The sequence below is a fragment of the Trachypithecus francoisi genome, unplaced genomic scaffold, assembly GCF_009764315.1.
Source record: "Trachypithecus francoisi isolate TF-2019V2 unplaced genomic scaffold, Tfra_2.0 Lachesis_group10, whole genome shotgun sequence".
NCBI lineage: Eukaryota > Metazoa > Chordata > Mammalia > Primates > Cercopithecidae > Trachypithecus > Trachypithecus francoisi.
Window position 1 is genome coordinate 93,970,651 of NW_022681455.1, and position 22,199 is coordinate 93,992,849.

Here is a 22,199-nt window from a genome sequence, read left to right on the forward strand (position 1 = left end):
TGGTCTTAGATATATTCTATTATTCTATGTTATATTTACTATGCATGTTAAATTTACTATGTGTTTTTCACTCTGTAGTCTGGGTTTTTTTTCTTTGCTTCTTTTAATTGAAAAAATTTTTGGTGACTAGAATGATTTGTGTTTTTGTCTTAGTAATTATCATTCCACTAACATATTTATATAATGCTCACATTTTCTTTACTTAGGCTCCTATGATATGGTTTGTCTGCTTGAAATGAGACATTTGACTATCACCTATGGTTTATATAAAATCAGTGAATATATTCAATTTCCCATTTCTTTTTTCTTTTCCTCTCATTTAAAAAATTTATGTTTGTACTTTGTCAGAGTACACAACTACAATCTTTTCTTTCACCCTTACCCCATCTTTGATTTGTTTAAGATCTATAGTTAAATATAGTCAATGTTCACTACCAGACCAGTCCTTTTAACAGTTTCCACATTCATCTCTTAGTTGGATGAAGTTCCACCTCTGGCGAATTTTTCAGGAAGGACTTATTAGAACAATATACACTGAATTTTCTCATGTTTCACCTTTTTTAAAAAAATTATTTTTCTATGACTAAGCACACGACAAGATGCTCAACATCATTAGCCATTAGGGAGAACTACAAATCAAAATCACATGAGATACTACTTTACACTCATGACTATTTTTAAAAAAACAGAAAATAAGTGTTGCAAATATGTGTTGAAATTGGAACTGTCATACATTGCTAGTGGGAATGTAAGATGGTTTAATTCCTATGGAAAACAGTTTGGTGGTTCCTCAAAAAGTTAATATAGAATTGTCACATGACCCAGCAAGTCCATTTCTAGATACATACCCCTCAGAGTTGAAAACAGGTACTTAACCAAATCATTGTACTCAAATTTTCATAGCAGCACTATTCATAATAGCCTAAAGGCAGAAATAACCCAAATGTTCATTAGTGTGTGAATAAACAGATGGTGGTATAACCATACAATGGAATATTATTCAGCCATAAAAAGGAATGAAATGCTGTTACATGCTACAGTGTGGATGAACTTTGAAAACGCTATGCTACATGAAAGAAACCAGAGGTCGTATATTGTATGATTCCATATGTATGAAATATCTAGAATAGATAAATACAGAAAAACAGGTAACAGGTTGGTAATTACCAAGGGCTGAAGGGAGAGGTGATAGGCAGTATATGCTTAATGTTTATGGGGTTTCATTTTGAAGTGATGAAAATGTTTTGGAACTAGATAGATACATGTGAAGTTTGCACAACATTGTGAATGAAGTTGATACCACCAAATTGATTTTAAAAACTGTTTTACAATAGTTAATTTTATGTTACCTGAATTTCATAACAAATTTTTTTCTATACTCTTGATATTTGAAGGATAGTTGAGTTAGATAAAAAATCCCTGCTTCACATTTTTTGACAAGATTGTTTCACTACTGTCTTGCTTTGTAAGTTACTCTTGAGGAATCTAATGCTCACCTGACTTTATTTTCTTTGCAAATGTCTTGATCTTTTGTCTGAAGTAGCAGATAATTATTTTTCCTTAAACTGTAATGTCTAGTAGTAGTTTTAATAGGTTGTTTCAGAGTTGATTGCTTTGAAGCAATTTTCCTACATGGTGGGCCTTTTAAATATATAGATTCAGTTTTTATTTCAGGAAAATTTTCTTGAATTATAGTTTTATATATTAGTTCTATTTCAGTGTTTTTTTCTCTTACGCATCTCCAATTATATTATGTTTTGTCTAACTACTACATCTATCATTTTCTTACTGATTCTTTCTACCTCTTTCTTTAATTTCATTTTCTTGGCTTTTTTTTTTTTCATTTCTATCCACTATCTATCTTCCTTCTTCCTTAGTCTACTTTTGATCATACTTACTTTCTCTTAAGCACCTTATACTTTAATAACTTCAAGGTTATTGCTTTATTTATTTTTGAGGCAGAGTCTCACTCTGTTGCCCAGGCTGGAGTGCAATGGTGTGATCTCGGCTCACTGCAAGCTCTGCCTCCTGGGTTCAAGCGATTCTCCTGCCTCAGCCTCTTGAGTAGCTGGGATTACAGGCACCCACCACCACATCCGGCTAAAGTTTTGTATTTTTAGTAGAGACGGAGTTTCACCATGTTGGTCAGGCTGGTCTCGAACTCCTGACCTCCGGTGATCCACCTGCATGGGCCTCCCAAAGTGCTGGGATTACAGGGGTGAGCCACCACGCCTGGCCAAGGTTATTTCTTTTTCTTCAGCTTCTTTCCTAATATCAATTTCCCACTTTGTAAGTTCTAGTTTGTCCATTTCTACTTTGAGTTTTTAAATCCCTGATGTGTTTTTCCCTGTGTGCAACTGCTTAATTTCGTTTAGTTCATTTGGGAATACTGTGTTACATCTTTTTTTTTCCATAAGGGCTAGTTTTATTTCTTCTGGAGTTTCTTATCTACTGAAAAGTTTATTTTTATTTTTTAGAGACAGGGTCTTGTTCTGTCACCCAGGCTCCATGGAGTGCAGTGGCATGATCATAGCTCACTGCAGCCTTGAACTCCTGGGCTCAAGTGACCCACATCAGCTCACTGCAACCTCCGCCTCCCAAGGTCAAGTGATTCTCCTGCCTCAGCCTCCCGAGTATGGTAAACTTCTGAGTAGCTTGGACTATAGGCATGTGCTGTCATGCCTGGATAATTTTTTTAATATTTATTTTTGTAGAAATGGGGTCTCATTATGATGCCGAGGCTGGTCGTGAACTCCTGGCCTCAAACAGTCCTCCTGCCTTGGTCTCCCAAAGTGCTGGGATTATAGGTATGGACCACCACAACCTGCCAAGTTTTTTTAAACTTAAAAAAAATTAAAGTATAATAAATTCAGAAAAGTAAATAGCTGATAACACAAAGCTTCACTTTCCCCCTGCATTTATTATACTTTACCATTTATTAATCTTCCACCATTAAGAATCTATCACATGACAGGGTATACTCTCAACACCACTTACTATAAATAATGTCATTTTTTTTTTTTTTGCCATCTGATTAGTGAGTGACACTGGTTCGAGTCCCATTTTGATGTCTACTTTCTAGGGCTATTCCTGATTATCTACTCTCTTAACCTGGGCTTCCTGAAAGCAGAGCCTGAAACAAGGGCTTGCATGCAGATGGCTTATTTGGGAAATGATTCTAGAAAGAGTGAGGGACTGGGAAGAAGAAAACAGAATAGATGGAAAAGCCAACAGGAACTTGTATTACCAAGTTGATCATCTCTGTGAGTGTGGCTTAATCCTGCTAGACCCTCTGAATATAGAATGCACCTTAATTGTCCATTAAAGGATGGAAAGGAAGAGTATTTATCTACTGGCTCCTGGTCTCATGGGTGAAGAGGATCCCTGGGATGTTTTCTCCATTGTGTTTGGATAAAGATGGGGAAAGGGGATGTGAGGTAGGGTCCAAGAGGTGTTTCATACTATTTTCTAATGGCTTCCACTGTTGCAGTTAAGACATCAGCTCTTGGGCCCAGCATGGTGGCTCATGCCTGTAGTCCCAGCACTTTGGGAGGCCGAGGTGGGTGGATCACCGGAGGTCAGGAGTTCGAGACCAGCCTGGCCAACATGGCAAAATCCTGTCTCTACTAAAAAATACAAAAATTAGCTAGGCATGGTGGCAGGTGCCTGTAATCTCAGTTACTCAGGAGTTGAGGCACAAGAATTGCTTGAACCTGGGAAGTGGAGGTTGCAGTGAGCTGAGATTGTGCCACTGCACTCCGGCCTGGGCGACAGAACAAGAGTCCATCTAAAAAAAAAAAACAAAAAACCCAGAAATTTCCTCCTGGATCTTTAAAAACATAATGTCTAATTTCATGTCAAATTTCTCAAGATTGTCTTGGAATTCCATAAACATATCAAACATTGTTATTTTGAAGTTCATAGACGATGACTATTATCTGAATTACTTACGGATGTTTCACTCGTCTGTTATCTTAGTCTTCATTCATGTGATCTTGTCTCCTTATGTGCCTAGTTATAGTTAAAATGTGTAGCAAACATCATACATTAGTGTAGTGATAATTTGAAGGCCTGGATATCTTCTTCTAGAGGAGATTTGTCTTTGCTTCTGACAGATGGCTAGGCTAGTTGTTCCAGCAATCTCAGATCACCTTAATCCATTCAGAGATTGAGAAGGTTCAGAACAGGGCTTCAGTGTCAGTGAGTGCTAGTCTATTTCCTATTCACTGTTATTCTCATGGTTTAGCCTTTCAAAGTCACAGCTTAAAGCCTGGGGATTTACTGGGGTCTCCATCTTTGGTGTGCCTTAAATTCCAATCTTGTCCCTCAAAGTCTCATAAGTCTGTGGAAGCTCCATCCAGCTTCTCTCACCCTTGCTTTCAGATTGGCAGAGTCTCAAGGGGAAAATCAGCCTAAGTATCTGGCTCACCCTCTGGGCTTTCTTTGTTCCCAGATCTTGTTCCTGAAATTTAATACTGACTTAAATAGCTTGTGGGCATTCAAACCCTTCTATATATAATGTGTATTCTGGTTTTTCTAGTTGTTTTCAACAGGAAAGCTGGTTCAAACCATCACTTTACCATTACTGAGGGAGAGCTCCAAACTGCTGAAAAGGTTTTTCTTTCTTTTTAAAAAGAAACATGGACTAATTTGTTGTAGAAATTGTGAGACATTGGAAACAATGGTACATTTCAAAAACATTGTTTTAAAAATTGGGTGAAAAAAGGCTGGGTGTGGTGGCTCATGCCTGTAATCCTAGCACTTTGGGAGGCCGAGGTGGGCGAATCACCTGAGGTCAGAAGTTGGAGATCAGCCTGGACAAGATGGTGAAACCCTGTCTCTGCTAAAAAGACAAAAATTAGCTGGGCATGGTGGTGCACGCTTGTAGTCCCAGTTACTTGGGAGGCCGAGGCATGACAATCGCTTGAACCCGGGAGATGGAGGTTGCAGTGAGCTGAGATTGTGCCACTGCACTCCAGCCTGGGCTACAGAGTGAGAATCTGTCTCAAAAACAAGAATGAAAAAAAGCAAGTTGTATAAATAATGCCTGCAGTCTGACATTTATATAAATAAAAAACAAAACAATTCTATGCCTATTCTGTGGGTCCATGTACATACACAGAATGGTAAACTCTTGGTGGGGAGCAGATCTGGATTAAGGGTGGTATTATTCAAGGGGATTTTACATCTGTATTATTCTGATTTTTAGTGAAAATATGGTCATGTATTACTTGCTATTTTCTTTTATTAAAAACATCATCATTATTAGAGACAGAGTCTCATTATGTTGCCCAGAGTGCAATACAATGGCTAGTAACAGGTGTGATCATAGTGCACTACAGCCTTGAACTTCTGGGCTCCAGTGATCTTCCTGCCTCAGCCCCCTAGTAGCTGGGAATACAGGTGTATGTGCTTAGCCACTTGTGTTATTTTATAAAATGTTACTCATACATAAGGAAAAGACAGGAAGCAAGCATGCCAGATATTAATGACTAATTCTGGATGGTGGGGTTATGGGGGTCACTTAAAAATTTTTTTCTATATATATGTTTAAGACGGAGTCTCAGTCTGTCTCCCAGTCTGGGGTGCAGTGGTGTGATCTCAGCTCACTGCAACCTCTGCCTCCCAAGTTCAAGTGATTCTCCTGCCTCAGCCTCCCGAGTAGCTAGGACTACAGGCATGTGCCACCATGCCAGGCTAATTTTTGTATTTTTAGTAGAGATGGGGTTTTACCATGTTGACTAGGTTGGTCTTGAACTGCTGACCTCAGGTGGTCCACCCGCCTCAGCTTTCAAAAGTGTTGAGATTACAGGCATAAGCCACTGCACCCAGCCAATTTTCTTACACAGCTTTATTGAAGTATAACTGACAACTGCTGAAAAGTTTTGACTTTCATTTTGTTTTCTTACAGAATATGGATGTAGGATTCTCTTTTTTATTAAAACTTATTTGATTTGGAATTTTTCTGGACCAGGTAAGATATCACATGGGTGATGGAAGGATTTGGGTGGCTTACAAGTTTCTTTCTTTCTTTTTTTGACAGAGTCTTGCTGTGTTGCCCAGGCTGGAGTGCAATGACATGATCTCAGCTCACTGCAACCTCCACCTCCTAGATTCAAGCAATTCTCCTGCCTCAGTGTCCCAAGTAGCTGGGATTACGGGTGCCTACCACCACACCCAACTAATTTTTTGTATTTTTAGTGGAGACAGGGTTTCACCATGTTGGCCAAGCTGGTCTTGAACTCCTGACCTCAGGTGATCCACCTGCCTTGGCTTCCCAAAATGCTGGGATTACAGGCGTGAGCCACCATGCCCGGCCAAGAGGCTTACAAGTTTCCTAGCTCAACAATGTCCTCTGCTATTGTTAGTGAAGGGCCACTTCCTTTAATAAAAAATTGTATTTATTTTATTATTTATTTACTTTTTTTCAATAGGTTTATGGGGAACAAGTGGTGTTTGCTTACTTGAATAAGTTCGCAAACTTGAATAAGTTTGTGTCCTCACCCAAATCTCATCTTTAGTTGTAATCCGAATTGTAATCCCCATGTGTTGAGGGAGGGACCTTGTAAGGGGTGATCAGACCACGCAGACTGTTACTCCATGCTGTTCTTGTGATAATGAGTAAGTCTCATGGAATCTGATGGTTTTATAAGGGGCTTTCCCCTCTTCATTCTATACTTCTATTTCTTGCTGCCATGTGAAGAAGAACATGTTTGCTTTCCCTTCCGCCATGATTGTAAGTTTCCTGAGGCCTCCCCAGCCATGAGGAACTGTGATTCTATTAAATCTCTTTCCTTTATAAATTACTCAGTCTCAAGTATTTCTTCAGAGCAGTGTGATAACTAACACACACCCTTTCTCCTGAGTCCCCAAAGTATCATTCTTATGTATCATTCTTATGCCTTTGCATCCTCATAGCTTAGCTTCCACTTATAAGTGAGAACATACAATGTTTGGTTTTCCATTCCTGAGTTACTTCAGTTAAAATAATGGTCTCTAATTCCATCCAGGTTGCTGTGAATGCCATTATTTCGTTCCTGTTTATGGCTAAATAGTATTCCATGGTGTGTGTGTGTGTGTACACACACACAATTTCTTTATCCACTCATTAATTGATGGGCATTTGGGCTGGTTCCATATTTTCACAATTGTGAATTGTGCTACTATCTTGTGAATTGTGCATGTGCAAGTATCTTTTTCCTATAATGCGTTCTTTTTCTCTCGGTGGATACCCAGTAGTGCAACTGCTGGATCAAATGGTAGTTCTATTTTTAGTTCTTTTAAGGATTCTCCACACTGTTTTCCGTAGTGGTTGTATTAGTTTACATTCCCACCTGCAGTTTAAAAGTGTTCCTTTTCCCACCACATCCACAGCAACAGCTATTATTTTTTGATCATGGCCATTCTTGTAGGAGAAAGGTGGTATTGCATTGTGGTTTTGATTTGCATTTCCCTGATTATTAGTGATGTTGAGATTTTTTTCATAGGTTTGTTGGCCATTTGTATATCTTCTTTTGAGAATTGTCTATTCATGTCATTAGCCCACTTTTTGATGGGATTGTTTTTTTCTTGCTGATTTGAGTTCCTTGTAGATTCTGGATAGATGTATAGATCCTTTGTCAGATACATACATTGCTAAGATTTTCTCCCACTCTGGAGGTTGTCTGTTTACTATGCTGACTGTTCCTTTTGCCATGCAAAAGCTCTTTAGTTTAACTCTCACCTATTTATCTTTGTTTTTGTTACGTTTGCTTTTGGGTTCTTGGTCATGAAGTCTTTGCCTAAGTCAATGTCTAGAAGGATTTTTCCCAATGTTATCTTCTAGAGTCTTTATGGTTTCGGGTCTTCAAGTCTTTGATCCATCTTGAGTTGGTATTTGTATAAGGTGAGAGATGAAGATCCAGTTTAATTCTTCTGTGTTTTGCCAATTATCTCAGCATCATTTGTTGAGTAGTGTCCTTTCCCCACTTTGTTTTTGTTTGCGTTGTCGAAGATCAGTTGGCTGTATTTGGCTTCATTTCTGGGTTCTCTATTCTTTTCCACTGGTCTATATGCCTATTTTTATACAAGTACCATGCTGTTTTGGTGACTATGGCCTTATAGTTTGAAGTCAGGTAATATGATGCTTCCAGATTTGTTCTTTTTGCTTAGTCTTGCTTTGGCTATGTGGGTTCTTTTTTGGTTCTATATGAATTTTAGGATTGTTCTTTCTACTTCTGTGAAGAATGATGGTGATGTTTTGATGGGAACTGCTTTGAATTTGTAGATTGCTTTTAGCAGTATGGTCATTTTCACAATATTGATTCTGCCTATCCTTGAGCACGGGATGTGTTTCCATTACTTTGTGTTGTCTATGATTTCTTTCACCAGTGTTTTGTAGTTTTCCTTGTAGAGGTCTTTCACTTCCTTGGTTAGGTGTACTCCTAAGTATTTTATCTATTTTTTTAGCTATTGTAAAAGGGGTTGAGTTCTTGATTGGATTCTCAGCTTGGTTGCTGTTCGTGTATAGCAGAGCTACTGATTTGTACACATTAATTTTGTATCCTAAAACTTGCTGAATTAATTTATCAATTCCAGTAACTTTTTGGAGGAATCTTTAGGGTTTTCTAGGCCTATGATCATATCATCAACAAATAGTAAGTCTGACTTTCTCTTGACCAATTTGGATGCCCTTTCTTTCTCTTGTTGGATTGCTCTGCCTAGGGGCCATTTCCTTAATAAATGGCCTTTTATTGATATTGATACCACTTAATGATATTATCTTGTCGCACTGGGGCCCACAGTTTCTGGTGGTTCCTTCTTTCATTTCACTACCATGTCTCTAGAGATAGATTCACCTTCTAAAATGCTCCCTTTCTCTTCCAGAAGTACCTTTCCAAAGCTGCCACCTCTGGTCCTAATCTATCTTTCAATCCCCTTCCTTTTACTTCCCCTGTAGCTAATGCTCTGGTCCACCAGCCCTCAGATCAGTTCTCAGGATTTCCCTACTCAGAGTGGCCCTTCTCCTTCTGTGGGAACCTTAGTTGATATTATTTGCGTTCTGCCATCACTAGAATGCTGCCACACTCTCCTCTTATGCTCAATCCTTATCTTGCCTCTCCATCTGGTGTGGGCTTCTGAGCTGATGTGTATATCCCCCACTTACACATAATGCGTGTAGAATTTTGTCTCCTAGTTATGTTGTAGGAAAGGGTTATTTCTTGTACTATTAGGACCCAGAATAGTAATAATACCTCCATAAATACATATAATTTTTGTCAACTAAAAATATAAAACACAAATATTTTTACCTTTTAGGTAGGATTGTTTTAGCTATCCTTTTGCTATTGATTTCTAATTTTGTTGCATTTTGCTTAGAGAAATATATATTGTAAGATTTCAATTCTTTGGAAATTGAGACTTCCTCTATGGCTAAATACATAGTTGATTTTTTCTTTCCATGTTCCATGTGCATCCTATATTAATTTTAGCAATCACATTAAGCAAATCTAGACTTTTTCTTACATTTTTGATCTGCCACTGACAGTGAAAAGCTATTACTAAAATGGATGCAGCCATAGTATTTTTCCATAGTTCTGTCAGTTGTTGCTTCATGTATTTTGAGGCTATACTGTTTGGTGTTACATAAGTTTACATCCATATATCTTTAACTTGTTCTTCCCTCTAACAGCATAGAATATCCTTCTTTGTTGTCTTTTTTGACCTTGAGCTCTATTTTGTCTGATATTAAAATTGTTACCCTGTCTTAATCTTTACATAGTCAATATGCCTTTGCTTTATAGCTGTCTTTCCTCTCTTTGTTAGTAAAGTCTTCCCAACCTTAGGTTGTATGTACAGTGTCTTACATTTTCTTCTAAAATTTCTCTTTTTTTTCCACCAACCTGATGAACAAAATTAAAAAATATGTAAAAAATTCTTTTATTTTCATTGTCGTTAATGATGACATGTTTACCTATGACAAAACAACATTTGCACCAAATCAAGCGGCATTTTAATGACATATATCCTTGAATTTTTAAAAAACTTCCTTATGCTTCAGTTCCTTACCAGTGATTCCTGAGAGCTTTCTGAGTTCCAGCCTCTTTTTTCACTTCACTATAAAAAGGTACAAGAAGCAAAGATACAAAAATTAGCTTGCTGTTTCCTCAGTTTCATAATGGCTAAGAGTGCCCCTGTCATGTTAAATTAAGACAAATCTTAACACAAAGGAACGTTTTGGGAAGGCCACTGGAGCTGTCACAGATGCCGGTATCTCAAGAAGTGGCTGTCTTACCAAGAAAAGAAACAGTAAAGAGAAAGGAAAAAAACAGCAAAGGGGAAGGAAAAAAATGTGATTTGACTAGCTAAAAATAAGTAGGAGAACAGACAGATGGGAGGAGATGTTCAGTTGAATATAGATGTGAACAAATTAGATAGTAGGGATATAAAAATCAAGACGTTAAATTTTATTTAAAAAGAAAAATGGTGCGCAGTGAAGAAAGAGGTAATGCTGTTTTAGGGATGACAAAAGTGAATCTCAATAGAATGAGAAGAGACAAAAAGCAGAAAAGTTAAACAGCATCTACCTCAGAAAAGAGGTCATGATCGAAGTCTAAGAGTACCAGATTGCACTTCCAAAAGCCCGAAGGAAAAACATAACTTGATATATTAGCGAATGTCATATGGAAAATGAAAGGGCAAGAACAAAAGGTATAAGAATACCAGTAATATGGGCCCAATTTTCCAGGCGGTCAGGCTGGAAGGTGCAGTCCACTGGTGGCACTTTGAAATGGAAGTGAAAATTCTACCTTGTAAGATAAAAGAGATTAGGATGAGGAGATGTTTTCTAATTCTATATTTTTAGTTTTCAAAACACTTGTTTCTCTTGCTTTGATATTTTCTATTTCTGGTTGACCTGGAGGTTGTTTTTGTTCTGAACAAAGGGGATGTAAATCTGTGTTTGCTCCCATTCATGGATTTAATTAGGCATGTTGCCCAATCTCTAATAAATCACGGATTTAGTTTTTCTTTGTTAAGGTAGTCAGAGGCCTTCAGGCATGAGTGACTTATTAAAATGTACTCTGATCGTTGGGGATGAATTATCATCCTGATATTGTCAATCACTCGATAATTTTTTATCCCAAAAGCTCTCTCTTGGTTGTTTTGTCCTACACAAAGATGACATTTTATTTTCATATTTGTTCACAGACATGATTCACATTTTTCTATCTAGTGCATAAGGAAATCATTCTGCATTCAGCAATAGTGCCGGTTTGACTAAAAAAAAAATATTTTCCATATCCACAAAAATGTTAATCAGATTCTTGTTAGAACATGTGTAAGAACTGGTTTTCATTTTCACAGCTCTTGATGTCAGATTACTAAAATAATTTATGTTTTGTTGTGGGAACATGAGTGCACGCAAAACCTCTCCAATCACATGACCACTTCTCTGCCCACACGTCTTCATAACACATAGAAATTATTTGTGTTTTGTGGTAACGAATAAATGGCAGGAACAGCAGAATTTCAATGTGGCCTTTCTTTATTTGATTAAACATATTCTCTATGTATTCTTAAAAAAAACTAATTTAAGTTAAATGGCAGTAAACCATGATAATTTAGAAAACATGTTGAAACTAGAGTGAAGAGAAATGTTCTTTACGTAAACCACACTGTAAACCATAAAACTTATTTTTGTCAACTGCTTTTCATGACAGTGGCTGGGAATTTGACATTTCTACTACAGTAGGCAAAAAAACATGTAAAATACACTCTCCCACATACCACATCACATCTCTATTTATATTTCCAAACTAAAAGCATTACAGCCCAAAAAAGTGCTGAGTGCACTGGTCCAGTTACACCAAGAACTGTACATTCACACCAGCAACACCTTAAGCTGGTATCTGTGTGGTAAGGCCACTGCTGGTGGCCCCTGACGCCAAGCCCTCTTCAATGGATCCAGTTTGGCTCACCAAGAGAAAACCACTGCTCTTTAACCCAAAAGGTGGTAAGCTTTTCAATGGCCTCAGGTTACCACAAGATAAAACAAACACAATTCTCAAACAGACTATAAAACCCAACTGAAGTATCCACACGACAGCATTTAATACTACCTCGCCACTTCAAAATGTGTCAGCAGCACTTAGCTACGAAAATGAGTGTTGTGAAAATTCGCAATAGTTTGAAACTGAATATTTTAAAACTAGAAATCTTTAATATGACAGTAAACAATGTGACAGAAACATGGCTGCTTCTCTAATCTTGTCTAAGATATGCATTCAGTACAGGTGACTGGGTCCCAGAAGTTTTCTAAGAAACACTTTTCTTTTCCACTTAATGAACCTAAGAAGTCAGTGCAATCTGGTTCTTCTCCCTGCAGAAGGGTTATTCAGTTTGGGATATAACATTTTACAACAATAATACAAACCTCCTAGGAGAATACCACAATAAATGTCTCAAAAACCACTCCGTTAATCCCAGGGTATAATCTGGCTGTTTTAAATTACTGCAGGGAATATTATGGGCCTTAATGACACTGTAACTGCATAAAGCCAAAGAAAGCTAGAAAGAGGGGCCAAAAAAATGAGCTCAGAGCCAGCCTAAGTGACAACAAACATGTGGTTGTTTACTAGGATTGGAGAGGTTTAGTCTGCAGATGTTTGTGGTCTCTAGAAGGTTCCAGAGGAATGAGTTATTATGAAGATTTGCCGAGTTGGATGAGAGCAAGATTCTTCTTGGAGATGGCAGGCCCCAGGACAGACAGGCCCAGTGGTATAGACAGAATTTATAGATTTCTGTGGTCAGATCATACTCTACTGGTCCCACAATGTACATCAACAAATTAATATTGTACGGATGTCATTTCAAAGCCTCCTAAAGACGAGAGTCATTATTGAAGCCATTAGAGCACAGATGGTTCAAACTATATGCAGATATTCATACTTGCATTTTTGCATTATAGCTGCTTTTTTTTTCTATTGAACTGTAATGAATTGTCTCATAATCTATTCCATCTTCTTGCCATTAGCAGGCTTTGAATGTTCACAAATAGGAGCAAAGAACTCATTTTCCAGAGCTTTAATCACACAAAGAGGGAATGCCTAATTCTCTAAATGAAATGGTCTGTGATCACTGAAGCAGAGATTTAATATATCACGGCAAATTAGGTAGATTTTAATAAATTACTTATCTCCCTGAATACTTTACATATGCTTAAGAAGGAACATAGCCTGTTTGCAAACAGTGAAAACCCACAGCCTATAAAAATCCTTTGAAGAAAATGACAAATAAAAAAGTAAATTAAAAAATGAAATACATTATATCCTAGACCTCTAGAGACAATTCCTTTGCAGCATTGATTCACAGCTCCATTAAAAATATCAATTAAATCCTTCAGTGAGATTGGGTAAAAGCTAGAAAATTAACTTTTGGAGCTGCTTTTCGAGGATCTGGTTACCCAGATACACCTCGGCACTGTACTGGCTTGATGTAAATTTAAATAATGATAAAAAGATACTCCTTTCACGTCTAACTAAGCATATCAGAATTTGAGTTATACTTTTCATAATTTCTTTCTATGTCATATGCTGTTTTCAACGTGTAAATTTCACGTCTATCTATATACCTATCTCCTTTTTATATATACAGCCTTGGATCCCATATCACCATTACAAATACATGAAAATAATACAAATAGAATGAACTTTTACAAAAGAAAAACAAAAAACTTGCAGTCATTGAATAAGTTGGTGCTAAGTTTCATTCTTTATATTTAATTGATAGAAACTGCATGCATCAAAGAAAATGCATACTGAGCTTTAATGTGCATAAAATGGATATTAGCATTTTAAAGAGGAAGATTAACACATTAATCCAAGTAATTTTCATATATTGCTTCTAATAAAATCTTCACAGTATAAAACTCTTAATGAGGCTAATCATAGGCATTCCATTTAGTGGGACAATTAGGGATAACATAAAAGTACTTCTTTTTCACAGGTTTTCTAAGATTTATGCTTTTGCTTATTAAAAATAAAAATGGGAATTACATTTCAGTTCTTCCTAAGAAAATGTTGCAAATGCAAATAGACTTTCTCATGCTATCACGTAGGTATACATTATTGAGAAGGTACTGCCCATTATGGAGAACTTAAGTCCTGAGGGTTGGCAGTTATGAGAAAGAGGGAGTAGAGAAATAAACAAATGAAAAAGTATACAAAACTTCAACACTTCAAACCCACGTCTCCCCACTCCCAGCTTCCCATGAATTATAGATTATATACACCAGAGTAATTACAAAAATCTCATGTAGGAGCTTTCATGTGAGCATTTACTCAGGAGTAGGAGATGCTTCTGGAGCAGTTGCTTTCAAGTCTCCAAGTCATCTCTGTATTGCTCGTAGACAGACCGGAGGGCATGGAGAGCTTCGACTGTTATCCTGAGCTTGCCAATACTTTTATCATCTGCTCGTGCATCAAAAACTAGGGAGAAAAGAGCAGGAAAGTGTTAATGTTGTTCAATAGATTTTTCTTTGGAAAGGCTCGCAGACAGAAACAGTAGTTGAAAAGATGAAAATAGTTCTACAGAAGTCCAAAGTTCACTGGCATCTTGGGTATTTAAAGAATAAACCTTGTCACGTGTGCATGGAGATGAGCATTTGAGACGTACTGCATGGACCTGTACATATTGCTCGTGGAGCTAAAACTAACGAGTTAATTCTGAAGTTTACCTAGTAAAAGCCTCTAAGATAATGACCCTCACATGCAATCAGAATTTTTAAGCTAGTGGCTGGGTGTGGTAGCTCATGCCTGTAATCCCAGCACTTTGGGAGGCCGAAGTGGGGGGATCACTTGAGGTTGGGAGTTTGAGACTAGCCTGACCAACATGGAGAAACCCCGTCTCTACCAAAAAAAAAAAAAAAAATAGCCGGGCATGGTGGCGCATGCCTGTAGTCCCAGCTACTCAGGAGGCTGAGGCAGGAGAACTGCTTGAACCCAGGCGGTGGGGGTTGCGGTGAGCTGAGATCATGCCACTGCACTCCAGCCTAGGTGACAAGAGTGAGACTCCTTCTCAAAAAAAAAAAAAAAAAAAAAAAGAATTTTTAGCTAGTAAGCAGAAGGTCTAAAGGGAATTTATGATAATCTATACAGTGTTTCAGAATGGCAAACCGTTGTATAGATGTTACATGATCATAGCTTGAATTAGTTATTTATCTTTTTCAGGAAAACATTCCATTTAAAACAGATTTTATGTGGAATTAGAAAAGATTAAAATGGCAGACCCAAGAATCTTAAGGTCTGTGGGTTTGAGTATACGTGGGATTTTCTTGGAAGAGGGGCCACTCCTTTTAGAGGTGTCCCAAAGGTAGACTTGGGCTCAAGTGATCCCCACACTGTGGCCTCCCCAAGTGTTAGGATTAGAGACCTGAGCCACTGCACCCAGCCCAGAAGGTGGACTATTGGACTGGAGCCAAGGGCATTCTCTGGGCTCAGTGGTGGGAGCCAGATGGGATGCTGATTCAACCCCTGAGACTCCATCCCTTGTGGACAACGATAGTGTCTAGTGACTCAAGGCCGAAAACCTGGACTTTCTAAGTTTGATAACACTTATCACTTATGAGTCTTTATATAGTTTCCTGTGTTTTTTTTTTTTTTTTTTTTTTTTTTAACAGTGTCTGGCTCTGTCACCCAGGCTGAAGTACAGTGGTGTGATCTCAGATCACTGAAACCTCTGCCTCCAGGGGTCAAGCCAACCACCCACCTTAGCCTCCTGAGTAACTGGGACTACAGTTGGGCGCCATCATGCCCAGCTAACTTTTACATTTTTTTGTAGAGATGGGGTTTCGCCATGTTGCCCAGGTTGGTCTTAAAACTCCTGAGCTCAAGCAATCCACCTGCCTTGGTCTCCCAAAGTGTAGGGATTACAGGTGTGAGCTACCACACTGGCTTAGTTTCCAGTTTATAATTCCTTGTGGTTTTCCTTGAACTTTAATGTATGTGTGTGTTTTTTTTAATTCCAAGAAAATTTGTTAGAAAGCCTTACAACTTGATACATAAAGAGTTAGGTGCAGAAACTGAGCATTGGTGAAGTCAAAATGGCACGAGTGGTCCCCAGCTCATTCTCTGGAGCTGTCATCTCTGCTTTGGGACTTCTCACTTCTATGCTTGCCACAGAACAAAGCCGTAAAATCCCAACCTCACCTATGCCTAATCTTCTGGCTCTTTCCCAAAACATGGCCACAATAGCTGGCCATGTCAGATCAGTGGGTCATATGTGATCTCACAGAAGAAGATGGGTTGCTAAACAACTGTCTGGAAAAAATACCAAGAATATAAAGTAGAGATAATTGTGGTATTTTTGTCAGACTTTCTTGGTCCTGGTAGTCTTTAATAGGGTTCAGGTTAATATTTCAATCCTCTCATCTTTTTCTCTGTGCCAAAGTTGGGACCAACTGCCACGTGGTTAGAAATGCACAGTTTATAAAGATTTCCCAGAAGAAGTTTCTAATTTGGTTATTTGGTCTACTTTGGTTAATTACTTGGCTTGAGCCTGACTTTTGAGCACTTGACACCCACCTAGGACAAGCAGCTTGACAATGAACCAGGGCTGAGCTACAGCATAAGCAGAATGCCTGGCACTTAAGAGGTGCTCACTTCAGTGTTTGCTGAATGCACAAGTGAATATGTAAACAAGTCGTGCACATTTTTCCAGAGATGGCTCTGCTAACTCAACAAATGGGACTAGGAATCAGCTTTATTTCTCTATTTACTACATAAAGCCTAGGCCATCTCTGATTATGATTTTAAAAAGTCTGATTAATAAAACAATTTAGCATGTTCTAGAAACAGAAGAATAGAGAATAGAAATTAAGCATTGTTGGGAATCACAACTAGTGAGGTAAAAATCCAGGACAGCACATTTGTCAGGAACAGATCAAATGTCATTACTCCTCACAAAATCCTGGTGGGAAGTAAGGGATCAAAACTACTTCCTTGTTGTGACTGTATCACTACATTGCAACACTGAATTAAAGAGAAGCCTTGAGAAAGACACTATCAGGATCACTCAGAATAACACGCTTAAGGTTAAGTACCTTAGTAGAAATAAGGCTTCCATAAACATTAACAGAATAACATGCTTAAGGTTAAGTCTTAACTGAAATGTGGCTTCCATAAACAACCTTGGAAAAACATCTGGCCAGGCTTAGTGGCTCACGCCTGTAGTCCTGGCATTTTGGGAGGCTTAGGTGGGCAGATCACTTGAACCAAGGAGTTCAAGACCAGCCTGGGCAACATGATGAAACCCTGTCTCTATAAAAAATACCAAAAAATTTAGCTGGGCGTGGTGATGCACGCAGGTAGTCCCAGGTACCTGGGAGGCTGAGGTGGGAGAACTGCTTGAGTCTAGGAAGTTGAGGCTGCAGTGAGCCAAGATTGTACTCCAACTTGGGTACACAACTCTGTCTCAGAAAACAAACAAACAAACAAACAATGGCCAACTTTTTCTCATACCTTCACCCAATACTAAAAAATGAATAATTCCTTGTGAAGCTAAATTAATTATTTTACAATTTCTGATCATTCAAAGGAAAGCAGGTGGGGAAGGCAGGAAAAGGATGTTGGAAGACACCTCAGCTTCAACAAGGCGTCAACTTGAGTTGTAAAGGATTCAAGTAACGTGTGACTCAACTTGGAGCCAGCAAAAAGAAGGTTTCAATAAAGAGTTTGGAGTTCAGCAACTGTTGGTTGCACAAACTGAGTAACATTTTCACCCATACCATCGATGTTTTGCTCAATGAGGTCCCTCCCTTCCTGAAACATGTTGGCAAGGTCAATGTGAGCCACGCCAATGTCCTCACACTCCAGGTCCTGCTCATCCTCTGGAGGGTCACTGACCACAGTGAAGCGAATGCTGGTAAGGCAGAGATCAGAGAAAGTCATCACCAAGTGAGAAGAAATCACCACAAGACAAAACTCCCAAATGGGGTGTTATCACTAGGTATAAAATGTTAAAGTTTCCAATTATCCCAATACAAAGAAAGGTACACTAGGTTAGATAAGTTATTATAGGAACTATTAGAATTGTTATAAAACACCCAACCTTCAAATGAACACTAATCCACTTTCTAAGCACTGATTAACATTTATCTCTATAATCTGAGAAAATTACTAGGCAAAGAGAAGAACCAGATGTTCACTCTATTACATACTATCTGATTGTATTTTGACACCTCTACTTTTAAGGCTAAAAGGATGAAGTGAATAAAGACCATGGAAGTTCAATGGTCAGCATTTTCCATAGAAACGTAACATTTCCTATAGAAACACACAACTCTGGAGTTGCTACTAAGGACTTTAACAAAACTGTATGTATTCTACAAAACGCAGAGATCATGCTCCCAGGGTAACATTTGAATCATGTTAGATAAATGTTGTAACTCTGCCCAACAGTTATATCAAATGTTTGTATTACTTCAGCAATCTCCAACTTACAATCATAGCATCCAAGTTTTATTTTACTTTAAGACATATAATTGTAGGGTTCTGATGGAACTGATTTGAATTAGTGGCTTTTGTGGAGGCCAAATGCACTTGGATTGACCAAATGACAGGAATTTACAGTTAAGTACTCTTTTGATATGTCTTGGCAGCATAGCTTAAACCATAGATGCTTGTAAACTTTACCATTTTAAACTTTTCAAAGTGTATCCATCCCAAATCAGAAACAAAATAAGAAACATAAAAATCTACATCTCTGAGAAATCATGCCTTGAAAAACACAAATAAAATCCTTTCCAAACGCTTATAGGTAAACGTGACAATACATTTAACCAACTTGCTGAAAGTAAGTATTCTATATTGAATTCCTTTCCTAAGTCTCTGTTTTTAGCTAGCAACAAGAATTTTTTTGTTTTTTGTGTTTTTTTTGAGACAGAGTCTCACTTTGTCACCCAGGTTGGAGTGCAATGATGCAATCTCGGCTCACTGCAACCTCTGCCTCTTGGGTTCAAGCGATTCTCCTGCCTCAGCCTCCCTAGTAGCTGGGATTACAGGTGCCCACCACGACATCCAGCTAGTTTTTGTATTTTTAGTAGAGATGAAGTTTCACTATATGTTGGCCAGGCTGGTCTCCAACTCCTGATTTCAGGTGATCTGCCCACCTTGGCCTCCCAAAGTAATGGGATTACAGGTGTGAGTCACCGCACCCAGCCTGCAATAAGTTTTTATTAGAAAACAGAAATTCTTTAGGTAAAAATCAAAGTTAATGCCTACTCATAAAATAATTATAAAGAGTACATATCTTGGCCTTCAATGTGGTACAAAGGAATTTTTATAACATGTATAAGACAGAGGGATTAAGATGGAGTGGTTAAGGGCATCCATTCTGGGCTCAAATTCCTGCTTTCCTACTGCTTAGCTGTGTGACCTTAGACAAATTACTTAACCTCTCTCATCTCGTTTCCTTACCATTGGAATGGAGATAATTATACCTATCTTACAGGGCTCTTGTGAGGATTAAATGAGATGATACAAGTGAACTGTTGCCTGGAACACAGTAAGCACTGAGTAAATGTTTGCTCTTTTTTTAGTAGTATTTTAAATACAGATAGAGCTGCTTATGCTTCTACATTTCTAAGGGGAAAGAAAAACGTGGTATTGGAAAAGCTTGTTTCAATTGAAATTTTAGTTTGATTCCCAAATTATACATTGACTATATCATTCAATTAAGTAAGATGAATGATGATGAAATAAGTTTTCCTAAAATGAATTAGGAAAAGAGGAAGAATTAAAACTGCTTGGAAGAGGAGGAATTAAAAGTAATATATAATGCACATATTATAACACAAGACTTACAGAAAAGACTGAGGCTATGCAGACTGTAATAATAATGTTAAGTGTTATCTTCATACAGTGTCTCATATCTAAGGATCATGTCTGTATCACTTCACAAATGCAGACAATTACCTCCACTGGATATATGAGAATTCTGTGGCAAAAGAAAGCCTTCTAAATGCCAGAGAAAGAACTAGAAATTTAAAAATGCAATATTTCTGGCTTTAAATTCTATATAGAGAAAAATAAGATGTCAAAAACAAAATTAAGAAACCAGAAAGTTAAGCTGAAAAGGGAGGAAAAGTACACTAAAATCATTTAAGAATTAAAACTAATTTTTAAAAAATAACGAAAAGACACACATAGAATCTTACATCTTACTTCCAACACTGCCAAAACAAAAAGGCAAAACTTTGTTCCATGTCTGGAAGAATGCTTACAGTCTAGTCTGAGGACCTGGATCAACACAGGGAGCAGATGTCAAGCACTCAGGTGGAAGGAAACACAGGAAGTGCTACCTGAGCTACTTCTGCCTCCTCTTCCCACCTCTTTCTCCTGCCACTCTACTTCTCAGTGAGACCAGACTTGTTAACCACCTCTGCTTGGTCCTGGAACACATCTCTCTATACTCCTTCATGCCTGGAGTTCCCTCTGCCCGAAACGATATTCTCTAAGCTTTTTGTGACTTGACTGAGTCCTCCCATCCTTCATGAACCAGCTTACATGTCACCTCCTCAGATTCAATGCTGAGGATTCACTGAATTTGATTCAGCTTTCACTGTTATTTTCTATTTTGGCATTTAACTTGTTTGGTTTTCTCTTAGTCTTACTGCAAATGTAAGTAGTTTATCTGTCTATTTATTATCATAGTCTGTCTTCCTCAGGGGTGGATCTGTTCAACAGAACACTGTTAACAAGAAAAAACTGAAACCAAAAAGGGATCTTAAGTCAGTGTTAAACTATGACATCAAATAAATACTGTTTGAAGGCACATTTCAATATATATTACCTCCCTTTTAAAGTGACACATGTATATTTGCAGATACAGCATGGGGTGGCATGCAAAGGTACTATATATATTATACAATGTCTATAACTTTAGACATGTCGGGGAAGATACGTCAAACTTCTCCAACCGTCGCTTTGTAGGTTATCACCAATATTCAACAGGGTTGCTGTCTGAGAAAGTGAATTCTCATAAACTAGGAGCTACTTTAAATAATGTGACGTCTGAGTATTTAAAAAAGGTGAGAACATTTGCTGGAATAACAATTGGCTTTTGGCTGTGGAAAAACATACATGTAAATGCCTATTTCCCTTAGGAAAATGATACTGTTGAGGGAGAGCAGTAAATGGGGCCATCCTCTCCCATGGTGGTTCGAGGAGTGCATGGCCAGCACTCAAATACTCATCCATGGTTGGAAGCCCTGCGCCAGTCACTTGGCACCTGCAACACCTCTCTATCTTTCTAAAAAATGACATGAACATTTGTTTCTTTGGTGGGTGTTGACAGAAACAATCATGGGAGAGTGGGAGTCATTACAGTTACTGTGGACTTTTCTCTTTGAGACAGGGTCTTGTTCTGTCACCCAGCCTGGAGTACTGTGGCGCAACCATTGCTCACTGCAAGCTCGAACTCCTGGGCTCAAGCGGTCCTTCCTGCTCAACCTTCACAGTAGCTGGGACTACAGGTGCATGCCACTATGCCTGGCTATTTTTTAAAATTATTTTTAGTAGAGATAGGGGGTCTCACTATGTTGCTCAGGCCAGTCTCTAACTTCTGGGTGCCAGGGATCCTTTTGCCTTGGCTTCCCAAAGTGCTAGAATTAGAGGTATGAGCCACCGCACCTGGCCTTTTAAAATTTCTTAATCTATTCTGGTACAAATAAGTGGGTCCTCTGAGGAAAGGCAGGTCTAACATGAAAGCAGAACTTGCTTTTAAATTTTTAAAATAAACACTTTTGTGGTAAAAAAAAATTGTCTCTCAATATGTTACAATATGATCTCACATTTCAGAAACAAAGCGAACACAGAGGCAGACAAATAAGACTGAATAGGCTACTGAATCGCAGCCCAGGACTTGTCCATGGGAACTGAGCTCCATCCTAGACAGCCATGATGCAGCTCGCTGACCGTAGGGAAGCAGATGCCATGGCCACTGCTGTTTATTCCCTTGTCACTCATGACCTGGGGTGACCCTGGGGGACTGGTGGTTTTGAAGGGGGCCCTGAAAGAAGCTGAAGCAAGTCAAACCGGAGTGATTACCATCCTGGAAAAAGTAGAGCCTCAGGCTTAACAGGATTTTACCTTTCCTTCAGAAATAAAAACTGAGATCCAAAAAAATGATATATTTCAGGAGCTAGTGAAAGAATAGTGATAAAG

General features: G+C 38.3%; 1 protein-coding gene across 5 annotated transcripts in view; it reads right to left on the reverse strand.

The window, feature by feature from the left end:
• Window positions 1-12,177: 12,177 nt before the first annotated feature.
• RPGRIP1L (RPGRIP1 like) overlaps window positions 12,178-22,199 on the reverse strand; it is a 104,888-nt gene continuing 94,866 nt past the window's right edge. For 4 of the 5 annotated variants that reach the window (XM_033218418.1, XM_033218417.1, XM_033218415.1 and 1 more), the window contains 2 exons: window positions 17,762-17,895; window positions 12,178-14,465 (listed from right to left, as the gene is read on the reverse strand). In XM_033218418.1, the coding sequence (XP_033074309.1) occupies window positions 14,418-14,465; window positions 17,762-17,895 (182 nt within the window). In that variant the 3' untranslated portion in view covers window positions 12,178-14,417. The remainder of the gene's footprint in view (window positions 14,466-17,761; window positions 17,896-22,199) is intronic. The other variant, XM_033218419.1, reaches the window with a different exon arrangement.